The sequence below is a fragment of the Haemorhous mexicanus genome, chromosome 20 (assembly GCF_027477595.1).
Source record: "Haemorhous mexicanus isolate bHaeMex1 chromosome 20, bHaeMex1.pri, whole genome shotgun sequence".
NCBI lineage: Eukaryota > Metazoa > Chordata > Aves > Passeriformes > Fringillidae > Haemorhous > Haemorhous mexicanus.
Window position 1 is genome coordinate 11,083,396 of NC_082360.1, and position 10,112 is coordinate 11,093,507.

The 10,112-nt window shown below is 66.4% G+C and overlaps 4 protein-coding genes across 4 annotated transcripts; 2 read left to right on the forward strand and 2 right to left on the reverse strand.

Moving 5' to 3' along the window:
- Nucleotides 1–997: 997 nt before the first annotated feature.
- CCDC137 (coiled-coil domain containing 137) lies at nucleotides 998–3,137 on the reverse strand. Its single transcript, XM_059864253.1, has 6 exons — nucleotides 2,838–3,137; nucleotides 2,396–2,523; nucleotides 2,010–2,220; nucleotides 1,675–1,757; nucleotides 1,479–1,558; nucleotides 998–1,338 (listed from the first exon to the last, which is right to left on the reverse strand). The coding sequence occupies exons 1-6, from the start codon at nucleotides 3,080–3,082 to the stop codon at nucleotides 1,141–1,143; spliced, it is 945 nt and encodes a 314-aa protein (XP_059720236.1). The 5' UTR covers nucleotides 3,083–3,137; the 3' UTR covers nucleotides 998–1,140.
- Nucleotides 3,138–3,212: 75 nt separating this feature from the next.
- Nucleotides 3,213–5,046, forward strand: OXLD1 (oxidoreductase like domain containing 1). The gene is made up of 2 exons (XM_059864259.1): nucleotides 3,213–3,294; nucleotides 3,855–5,046. Exons 1-2 carry the CDS (start codon nucleotides 3,259–3,261, stop codon nucleotides 4,218–4,220), a joined length of 402 nt encoding a protein of 133 aa, XP_059720242.1. The 5' UTR covers nucleotides 3,213–3,258; the 3' UTR covers nucleotides 4,221–5,046.
- Nucleotides 5,047–6,383: 1,337 nt separating this feature from the next.
- PDE6G (phosphodiesterase 6G) lies at nucleotides 6,384–7,175 on the forward strand. Its single transcript, XM_059864260.1, has 3 exons — nucleotides 6,384–6,786; nucleotides 6,861–6,901; nucleotides 6,989–7,175. Exons 1-3 carry the CDS (start codon nucleotides 6,641–6,643, stop codon nucleotides 7,063–7,065), a joined length of 264 nt encoding a protein of 87 aa, XP_059720243.1. The 5' UTR covers nucleotides 6,384–6,640; the 3' UTR covers nucleotides 7,066–7,175.
- A 688-nt stretch (nucleotides 7,176–7,863) lies between these two features.
- Nucleotides 7,864–9,992, reverse strand: TSPAN10 (tetraspanin 10). The gene is made up of 3 exons (XM_059864256.1): nucleotides 9,930–9,992; nucleotides 9,081–9,658; nucleotides 7,864–8,170 (listed from the first exon to the last, which is right to left on the reverse strand). The coding sequence occupies exons 1-3, from the start codon at nucleotides 9,990–9,992 to the stop codon at nucleotides 7,864–7,866; spliced, it is 948 nt and encodes a 315-aa protein (XP_059720239.1).
- Between the last annotated feature and the right edge of the window lie 120 nt (nucleotides 9,993–10,112).

The window sequence follows — 10,112 nt, forward strand, 5'->3', positions numbered from 1 at the left end:
TGTGCCTTTAGCTGGCACAAGCTCACGCTCCCGGCTCCGGGGACACGGCCGCGGGAGCCGGGTGTTGGCAGCGGGACGTGGCCGTGCCCCCCGGGCTGGTCTGAGTCAGCCGTGTTTACCTGGCACCTGTGTTTACCTGGTGCCGAGCGGCAGCGGGGACACTGCCCAGCAGCACCAGGCACTCGGTGTCACCAGGGCCACGGTCACCACAGCACGCCCTCCCTCCTACCGCCCGCGGGCACCGCATGGCACAGCGCGTCACCCCCCCAAGGGCACCTCCACCTTCTCGGGGACGGCAAAGCCACCCGACAAACGAGGTGCAAGGACTGCCGCGCTCAGGGGTGGCAGGGGAGCTCAGGGGACAGCGGAGCGGCCCCGCGGCCGTGCCCAGCCCCTCCGGAAGCGCGGGATCCCACCGGCCCCGCCAGCGCCGGCCGCAGCGCGGGGCGGCCCCGCTCCAACAGGGAACGCTTTGTGCCGCCGGGGCCGCGGAACAGCGGAGCCTTTGTCCGGCCAGGTGAGGCAGACACGGCTGCGCCGTGCCGGGAGCAGCCCCGGAGCCTCCTCGGAGCAGGGGGCTGCCCAGGGGTGGTGGCAGGACGGTGGCAGGTGGCAGCGGGGACGTGGCAGCACACCTGGCACTGGGGTCACCGTGACCAGGGCCAGGCAGGGACACAGGCAGGGATGCCAAGAGCAGGGCAGTGTGTAGCTGCAGCCCTGGGGCTCGAGCAGGGTCACCAAGAACGACAAAAAAGGCAAGTGACATCATGCATGGCAGTCCTGTGGCACGCTCCACGTCCCCAGCGCTGCCTCACTTTCCTCCCACCGTGTGCTGAGCCAGGCACGGGGGTCTCCTCATGGCTGAGGAACGAGGCTCCTGCCCCACCAGAGCCCTGCCAGGGCCAGCCCATGGTGACAGTGACATGCCTGGCACTGCCCTCTGCCAGCAGAGCAGTGTCCCTCAGGAGCCCCTCAGGAACAGGGAGCACAGACACGCTCACACCACCAGCACCTTTTACTCCAAGCAGGTCCACGGCACAGCAGGGACCCAGTGCAGTGCTGAGCTGGGCAGTGCGGAGCTGTGGGGCTCAGCAGTGACACAGGGGCACCAAGACAATGTCCCCCTCGAGTCCCAGGGCCTCAGCCTGGCCCGGCCCGGGCGCGTTCCCGCTCCAGCTGTTTGCGCCTCTGGATGTCCCGGTAGGCGCGGATGACGCGGGCCCGCTCCTCCTCCAGGATGCGCCGGCGAGCCATCGACACCACCGGGGACACCGGGGACACCGGGGACGCCTGGCCCTGGCCCAGGCGAGGCGTCAGGAGCAGCTGCTTCCGTCCAGCCTGCAGGCAGAGATGGCACAGCTCAGGGGTGAAGGACGAGACACCGGGACAGCACTCAGAGGAGCCATCACCCACTCGCTGAGGCCACCGCTGCCCTCCCAGGTACACAAGGGGTGGGTGGCACTGTCCCCAGAGCTCACCTGCTCGGCAGGACCCCGTCCCCTGGGCCGTGAGGTGATGGTGGGGGGCTGTGTCACCACCTCTCCGAAGGGCACTGTGTCTGCAAGGGAAAGGGGGTCAGTGGGAGACCCTGGGGATGCCCAGCCCAGCTCCCCCCAGCCCCCATGTGCTGCCCCCCGAGGCTGGGGTCACTTCAGCCCCCGACTCCATTCCCACCTTGCATCAGGCTCTTCTCCAGCAGGGCGTCCTTCTTCTCCTCCTTTTTCTTCCGAGCTTTTTCCAGCTTCCTTTTCTGAAACCTGGAGAGCCACATTACAGCTGGGGCTCAGGGGTAGACAGGGAGCGAGCAGTGAGTCCTCACCCCAGGGGAGTCCCCCAAATCCAACAGCTTTCCGCCCAGGAGGGTGAAGCAGCCTTGTGGCCCTATTCCCAGAGATCCATTCCCATGGAAAGGTCACCCGCTGCCCCCCACCTGCACCCCCAGGCCTGGCCAAGGGGACATGTCACAGGCATGGGCTGGCCCCATGTGGCTCACACAGCCTTGCTCTCACTCTTTTTTCCTTTTGGATTTCTCTGGAGCCGTGGCCTCCTTCTCAGGCTCCCTCTGAGGCTGGTTCTCCGCGAGGAAGAGCACGCGCTGCACCTCCTGCTCCATGCGGCAGATGTAGGAGCGCTCTGACTCCCCCCTGCCCCTCCGGAACCTGGGCACAGGGACGTCCCCCGGGGCCTTGGGGCCCTGGCACTTCTGCTGCTGCTTCTTCTCTAGGAGACACGGGTGACATTTCTGCAGCGGTGACACCACGGGGTCCCTCCGGCCGGCACAGCGCGGCTGGGACATCACCAGAGGGAGGAGGATGTCCCACAGCAGGATCCAGCCATGCCGTGGGCCCCTGGGCCAGCCCCTGGGCCACCTGCTGGGGCCACCTGCGTGTCCCACCTGCCACCTGCCTCTTCCCAGGGCCCGGGCGCTTCAGGGCCTCGCGGCTCCGCATGAGCTCCCGCAGGCGGAACGGGATCTCCTGCTCATCAGGGTGTTTGGGCTTCATGTTGTCCTTCTTCTCCTTCCTGGGGAAAATGAGCACAGGGAGAGGGCTCCAGGGAAGCACCGGGGCCTGGAGGCTGGGACACCGGGACCCAGGCACCGGGACACTGGGATCCATGTATGGAAAGATGCTGGGATTTGAGCACGGTGGGAAACTGAGACTAAGGCACGGCTGGACACCGGGACCGAGGCACGGACAGACATCGGGACCCGGGCACGGGGAGAGATCAGGACGCAGACGCCGAGAACGGGACCCCCGCCAGGGCCCACCCGAGACCCCGCGAGGGTCCCGATCCCAAACCGGGAGCGATCCCGACTGGATCCCGCGGGCACTGACCTGCTACGCAGCGGCACGGCCGGTCCATGTTCCGGTCTCGGTCCCGCTTTCTGTCCTAGCCCCGCTTTCCGTCCCTGTCCCGGTCCCGCCTTCTGTCCCTTTCCCAGTCCCAGTCCCGGTCCCCGGCCCTGTTTCGGTCCCGATCCCGGTCTCTGTCCCTGTTTCGCTCCCGGTCCCAGTTTCTGTCGCGGTCCCCGGGCCGGTTTCTGTCCCTGTCCCCGTCCCGGTCCCGGTCCCCGGGCCATGGTTCCACCACTCCTCACGTGCCCGTTCCGTCGCCACTTCCGGCTTTCTGGCCCCGCCCCCTGCTGCTTATTGGTCGTACCCTCCCCGCCACTCCCGCCCTGCTGGGCACACCGCGCTGCCATTGGCTGAAAGAGCTGTCATTAGGGGCGGGGGCGGGGCCAGGGGCTGAGGCCGGATGCTGCTGCGGGGGCTGGCGGGGGCGCGCCGGGGGGTGAGCGGGGACAGGGAAGGACAGCGGGGGGACAGCGAGGGGACAACGGGGGGCTGGGCGTGGGGAGACACGGGGGAGTCCTCGGGAGGGGCCAAGAGGTGCTGGGCGTGAGATGTGAGCGAGGACGGGGGGACATGAGGGGTGCTGGGGCGTCATGGGGGGTTCTGGGGATGGCGGGGGACAAGAGGGGGCTTGGGGGAGATGAGGGGACAAGAGGGGTTTTGGGCATGTGGGGAGGGGACAAGGAGGGCGTGGGGATTGAGGGGAGTGGGGGGAACAAGGAGGGGATGGGCATGGGGCTGAAGAGGGTGCAGGGAATGGGGTGGGGGGCAGGAATTGGGGGTGTTGGGAGGGGGATATGGAGGTGCTGACAGTGGGGGTGCACTGGGAGCAGGGAATGGGGTGGGGGACAGGAATTTGGGGTGTTGGGAGGGGGATATGGAGGTGCTGACAGTGGGGGTGCACTGGGAGCAGGGGGTTCCTGTGGCTGAGCTGGGGGTGCAGCAGCCCCACCGTGCCCCCCAGACTGGCCCCATCACGGGGGTCTCGGTTCCCCGCAGCCCCCAAAGAGCCCCAGGGGGACCCCACGCCCCCACCCCGCCACCTCCTGCAGCCCCCGGGAGCGTTCGGACACCGCAACAGAGCCTGGGGGCACCTCGGACACCCCAGGAAGGGACAGCAGGACAGCCACCCCTATCGGCGATGGGGGGGACCCTCCTGCAGCCCCCCCGGTGCCCCCCCCGCCCACCCACTGCTGCGGCACCGGCTGCCCCAACTGTGTCTGGGTGGGGTACGTGGAGGAGCTGCTGGAGCGGCACCGGGACGGCGGAGCCCAGGCTTTGGCGGCCGTGGAGCAGCACGTGGAGGATGAGAACATCAAAATGATCCTCAGGATGGAGATCAGGCTGCGTGCCAGGAAGGACTGAGCCTCCCCAGGGCTCCCAGACGGGTGGGGGACACCCCTGAGGGGACAGGATCCAGGCCTGGGGGGTTTGGAGTGATTGTTGTGTGCTGAGCGCGGCATCCCAGGGGTGTCACGCAAGGTTGGGTCACCTCCTGTCTCAGGGGGAGCTGTCCTTGGGGACAGGTGGTGACTCAGGGCTGCCCTGAGCCCCGGATTTCCCAGGAGCTGGATGCTGTGCCCTCCCCAGCATGGCAAATCCCTGCCAAGGGCAGGCTGGGCAGCCCCCCAGCCCTCCTCCTCCTCCTCCTGTGCTCTCAGCTGGAATTTAAGCACCTTGGGGGGATTTTCAGCACCTTGGCCATGCCCTGGTGATGGGGAGGGCGGGGGGGGCTGTGCCTGACCCCTCCCCAGTGACACCACAAAGCCTCTTAGGGGCCTCTCCGTGGGGGCTCGGGGGGGCAGCGTGTGGCACCGAGCACGTGGGAAGCTGCAGTCTCCTGTCAAGGACACTGTCCCTGGTGTCACATCCTGCTGGGCTGCTCTGCAAGGTGCCTCTTCTGCCTCCATCTTAAGTCCCCAGAAACTTGTCCCATATTCCCCCCCCTCCATCCTGGGGCAGCTGTTGAGACCCACCCAGACCCGACCCCCCCACGTCATCCCAGGACAAGATCCCCAAGAAGCCACCCAGCCCTCGAGTGTCACTCACTAATGAACCCCAATTAACAGCCAGGGAAGTAGGTGCTTCTCCATGGAAAACACTCCTGGATCCCTTTAATCCTATTTGTTGGAACCCAACTAATTGCAATTAGTGGCAGGGACTGAAGTTCAATTAAAGTGTGCCGAGATTAGTCCGTTTTTAATTGCTTTAGTGCTGGATTAGGGAAGCTTTGGAGCAACACCAGCCATGGGCAGGGGCTGCTGGACCCTCTTTGGGACGAGGACCCTCACCCAGGCTGGGCTGGAGCCTAGAATGGGGGTCCCATCGCTCCCTGTGGGATCGGGGGACACTGGGGGATCTCTGGGAATGGGATCCCCCTGGGGGGTGGCAGGATCCCCCCACGTGGGATCCACTGCCCACCGGCACGGGCAGGGCTAATCCTGACACCTCCTCCCCCCAGAGCAGGGGAAGGACACCGGATTACCCCTGGGGGAAGCAGGGAGGTAAATAATCCTATTACCCCCGGGCGGGATAAATCTCCCTCCCCGAAAAGCCCCCCAGAGCATCTCCAGGCTGGAGGGAGCCGGGCTGGGCGGAGGGAGCAGCTCTGGAGCCGGGGATCACTGCACTCTGTGAGTCAGGGGAGGGGACGTGGGGGTGTTTGCTGCTCTTACTGCATCCAGGAAGGTCCAGGAACATCTCCATGTTCCCAGAGTTGTGTCCAGCTCTGCAGCAGGGCCAAATCCCTCACACCGAGCCCAGAGCAGGGCTTGTGCCACAGAATTCCCGCTCCTGGTGCCATGGGCCATCCCCTGCTCCCCCTTCCCAGCCTGGGGTACCCCACACCCCCACACAGACTTGGGCAAGCCATGGAGGGTCCTGGCAGAGCCCCGAGGGGTCCCCAGGTGTCACATCCACACTGGGGTGGGGGACAGGGACGGGAGGAGCCGCAGCAGCTCTGGTGGCCCTCGGGGTGCCTCTGCCTGCCTTTGGGGCTAACGCTGAGCTGGGCTGAGCATTCTTGTGGGGAGGGGGCTCTGCAAAGCCCAGGAGGGGCGGGGTGGGAGGAGAAGCTGGTGGCCCCATTTCCCTCCAGTGGGTGCGAGGAGCTGTCCTGTGCCAGCGCTGAACTGCGGGGAGCACCGTGAGCCTCAGGGAGCACCGTGAGCTCCAGGGAGCACCGTGAGCTCCGGGGAGCACCGTGAGTTCCGGGGAGCACTGTGAGCTCCAGGGGAGCACCGCGAGCCTCAGGGAGCACCGTGAGCTCCGGGGAGCACCGTGAGCTCTGGGGAGCACCGTGAGTTCCAGGGAGCACCGTGAGTTCCAGGGAGCACCGTGAGCCTCAGGGGAGCACCGTGAGCTCCAGGGCAGTACTGTGAGCTCTGGGAAGCACCGTGAGCCTCAGGGAGCACCGTGAGTTCCAGGGAGCACCGTGAGCTCAAGGGGAGCACCGTGAGCTCCAGGGGAGCACCGTGAGTTCCGGGGAGCACTGTGAGCCTCAGGGGAGCACCGTGAGCCTCAGGGAGCACCGTGAGTTCCAGGGAGCACCAGGGAACGCCGTGAGCTCCCAGTGAGTTCCAGGGAGCACTGTGAGCTCCAGGGAACACCGTGACCTCCGGGGAACGCCGTGAGCCTTGGGCAGCACTGTGAGCTCTGGGAAACACCGTGAGCTCCAGGGAGCACTGTGAGCTTCAGGGGAGCGCCGTGAGCCCCAGGGAACACCCGTGAGCCCAGGGGAGCACCGTGAGTTCCAGGGAACGCTGCAAGCCCCGGGGCTACCAGCCATGAGCCTGGAGCCCCCCAAGCTGGAGGTCAAATCGGCCACGAGGGTGAGCGGGGGTCCTGCCACCCCCCGCAAGGGACCCCCCAAGTTCAAGCAGAGGCAGACAAGGCAGTTCAAGAGCAAACCCCCCAAAAAGGGGGTGCAGGGGTGAGTGGGAAACAGCCCTGGGATGGGGGGGGCCCGACGTGGTGTCAGGCCAGACAATTCCTCTTTCTTTGCAGATTTGGTGACGACATCCCAGGCATGGAGGGGTTGGGAACAGGTATGGGAATGCCACCCTTTTGGCGAGGGGGGCAGGGCCTGGGGGAGGGGGGCACACTGCCACAAGCTCTGTCCTCTCTCTCCTCAGACATCACTGTCATCTGTCCCTGGGAAGCCTTCAGCCACCTGGAGCTGCACGAGCTGGCTCAGTATGGAATCATTTAGGATTTGGGCAGGCGCACCAGCCCTGTAGTGCTGTGTAGGTCACGGCCCCCCTGCCCATGCTGGGGAAGGGGGCTAAGCTTGGAAAAATGCTCATTAAACCCTAACAAGTACAGGAGTCAGTGTTGTGGGCTGGGGAGGAGGGAGAGCGGCTCCCCAGGCCCTGGGGTGGGACGGGCAGGACACAGATGGGGTCAGGATTCTGACAAGGTTTATTTGGGGCTGGACCAGCACCCCAGCCATCCCCAAATCCCCAGTGTGCCTGCACACCCTCAGCAGCAGCACCAGTGGCAATACACAGACGGGTTCAGGATTTTTGACAAGTTTTATTTAGGACCAAACCAGGCAATCCCCACGGTGCCCTCACTGCCACACTCTCCCAGCTGTGATATCCCTGAGCACTCCCACGGCACCAGGAGCAGCAGGAGACAGATGCGTTCAGGATTCTGACAAGGTTTATTTGGGGCTGGACCAGCACCCCAGACATCACCAAAGCTGCACACCCTCAGCTGCAGCACCAATGGTGGCACAGACAAGACCCAGACGGGTCCAGGATTTTTGACAGAGTTTATTTAGGACCAAACCAGGCAATCGTCACTGCCACACCCTCCCGGCCGTGATATCCGAGCACCCTCAGGGCCATGAGCGCTCCCATGGCCTCCAGCAGCAGCAGGGTACCAGCCCCGGCAGCGATGGCCCCGGCCTGGGCTGGGATGGGCAGGACACGGATGGCTTCAAGATTCTGACAAGGTTTATTTAGGACCAAACTACCCCCTACATATCCCAATCCCCACAGTGCCCTCACTGCCACACCCTCCCGGCCGTGATATCCCCAAGCACCCTCAGGGCCATGAGCGCTCCCACGGCCTCCAGCAGCAGCAGGGTGGCAGCCCCGGCGGCGATGGCCCCGGCCTGGCCCCGCAGCCCCGCGGCCAGCGCGGCCCCACAGCCCCCCGTGTGCAGCAGGGCCGCGGCCGCCGCGGGGCCCAGCGCCAGCGCCCCGAACCCGCACTGGGCGTTGGGCACGGAGCCGTCCTGCAGCGGCTCCCGGCAGCAGGAGGCCGGCACGCCACAGGCCTGCACGCCGGGGGAGCTGCAGTTGAAGTACCTGTGGGGTGGACATGGAGACTGGGGTCACACGGGTTCGGGGTGGGGATGGGGTGTCCCACACACCCAGGCACAGAGCTGGACACCAAGTGTGGGTTCCAGCTCAGCCCTCTTTGTTCTAGGCAGTTCTGGGGATCCCACCACCCTAAACATGAGTCCACAGCACAGACCCCACGGGGGGGGGGGTTCAGCCCCATGGTGGGGATGGGGTCCCACAAAGGAGGGTCTCAGCCCCAGGGTGGGCACGGGGTCCCACAAAGGAGGGTCTCAGCCCCAGGGTGGGCACGGGGTCCCACAAAGGAGGGTCTCAGCCCCAGGGTGGGCACGGGGTCCCACAAAGGAGGGTCTCAGCCCCGTGGTGGCCACGGGGTCCCACAAAGGAGGGTCTCAGCCCCGTGGTGGCCACGGGGTCCCACAAAGGAGGGTCTCAGCCCCGTGGTGGCCACGGGGTCCCACAAAGGAGGGTCTCAGCCCCGTGGTGGCCACGGGGTCCCACAAAGGAGGGTCTCAGCCCCGTGGTGGCCACGGGGTCCCACAAAGGAGGGTCTCAGCCCCGTGGTGGCCACGGGGTCCCACAAAGGAGGGTCTCAGCCCCGTGGTGGCCACGGGGTCCCACAAAGGAGGGTCTCAGCCCCGTGGTGGGCACGGGGTCCCACAAAGGAGGGTCTCAGCCCCGTGGTGGCCACGGGGTCCCACAAAGGAGGGTCTCAGCCCCGTGGTGGCCACGGGGTCCCACAAAGGAGGGTCTCAGCCCCGTGGTGGCCACGGGGTCCCACAAAGGAGGGTCTCAGCCCCGTGGTGGCCACGGGGTCCCACAAAGGAGGGTCTCAGCCCCAGGGTGGCCACGGGGTCCCACAAAGGAGGGTCTCAGCCCCAGGGTGGGCATGGGGTCCCCCCTAGCCCCGACTCACGGGTTGATCTCCCAGTCGCGGTAGGACTCGAGGCCACAGCACTGCAGGCTCCGCTGCACCTCGTCCACCAGGAACTGCAGGTCGGGATCCTCCCGGTAGCGCAGGAGGCAGAGCAGCAGCAGGTCCTGCAGCGCGTCCCGCAACCGCCGCCGCAGCAGCAGCAGCAGGAGCCCCCCCAGCAGCTCCAGCCCCCCGAAAGCCAGCAGGGCGCCCAGGAAGAAACGCAGCAGGCAGGGGCTGGCTCGCAGGGCGCCCAGGCAGCCGGCCAGGGACACGGCGCTGGCCCCCAGCCCCACCAGCACGAAGAGCAGCATGGGGTCCGAGCCCAGGGGTGCCCCACGCTCCCCCCCAGACAGGGAGCTCTTGGTCAGCAGCCCCCAGACCCCCACGGCAAGGGTCAGCAGCCCCATCAGGAGGAAGAGGAGGTTCCAGAGGAAGGCCAGGTAGCGGACGCAGCAGCTGAAGGGGCTGGGTTTGGGGGGGTCGGGGTACCACACCCCGGGGTCCTGCTCAGCCGTGTCATCATCATCATCATCATCATCAAAGGAGGAGTAGGGCAGCTCCACCAGCCTGGATGCCTGCACGGACAGAGAAGCCACTCACAGCCCCCAAAAGTGTTCCTCCACCCCACAGCTGGACACTGTCACGGGCTCCTGGAGCCACCCTACACGGCCCTGCTTAGCCCCAAATCCACCCCTGCTCATCACGGGGGTCTGCAGGGGAGCACCCCAAAGACTCTGACCCTAAGGGACCCCCAGATCCACCCTTATGGAGACCCCCAGTGAAGCAGCACGCTGCTACGCAGGGGTGGGGGGACATGGGGTGCTCGGGTAAGGGGTGCCGGGTTACCTGGGGCAGCAGCCGGGTGCCCTCCCCGTGGGGCTGGAACAGGCGGACTCTGCTCAGCGCCATCGCCGCTACCTCGTGCCCGGACCCGTCACACTCCCATCATGTGAGGGGCTGCGGGCGGGCTTAAATGGGGCTGTGTGTGCCGCCCCACAGCTGGGCACGATCCCCCCACCCTCCCACGCC

Coding starts and splice junctions, on each gene's coding strand:
- CCDC137 (XM_059864253.1), bottom strand. CDS start 3,082: ATGGCCCGGGGACCGGGACCGGGACGGGGACAGGGACAGAAACCGGCC. Junction 2,524..2,837: donor GCCGTGCCGCTGCGTAGCAG/GTCAGTGCCCGC, acceptor CATTTTCCCCAG/GAAGGAGAAGAAGGACAACA. Junction 1,758..2,009: donor AAATCCAAAAGGAAAAAAGA/GTGAGAGCAAGG, acceptor GTGGCTCTCCAG/GTTTCAGAAAAGGAAGCTGG.
- OXLD1 (XM_059864259.1), top strand. CDS start 3,259: ATGCTGCTGCGGGGGCTGGCGGGGGCGCGCCGGGGG. Junction 3,295..3,854: donor TGGCGGGGGCGCGCCGGGGG/GTGAGCGGGGAC, acceptor GGTTCCCCGCAG/CCCCCAAAGAGCCCCAGGGG.
- PDE6G (XM_059864260.1), top strand. CDS start 6,641: ATGAGCCTGGAGCCCCCCAAGCTGGAGGTCAAATCGGCCACGAGGGTG. Junction 6,787..6,860: donor CCCAAAAAGGGGGTGCAGGG/GTGAGTGGGAAA, acceptor CTTTCTTTGCAG/ATTTGGTGACGACATCCCAG. Junction 6,902..6,988: donor CATGGAGGGGTTGGGAACAG/GTATGGGAATGC, acceptor CTCTCTCCTCAG/ACATCACTGTCATCTGTCCC.
- TSPAN10 (XM_059864256.1), bottom strand. CDS start 9,992: ATGGCGCTGAGCAGAGTCCGCCTGTTCCAGCCCCACGGGGAGGGCACC. Junction 9,659..9,929: donor GCACCCGGCTGCTGCCCCAG/GTAACCCGGCAC, acceptor CTGTCCGTGCAG/GCATCCAGGCTGGTGGAGCT. Junction 8,171..9,080: donor CGCGACTGGGAGATCAACCC/GTGAGTCGGGGC, acceptor TCCACCCCACAG/GTACTTCAACTGCAGCTCCC.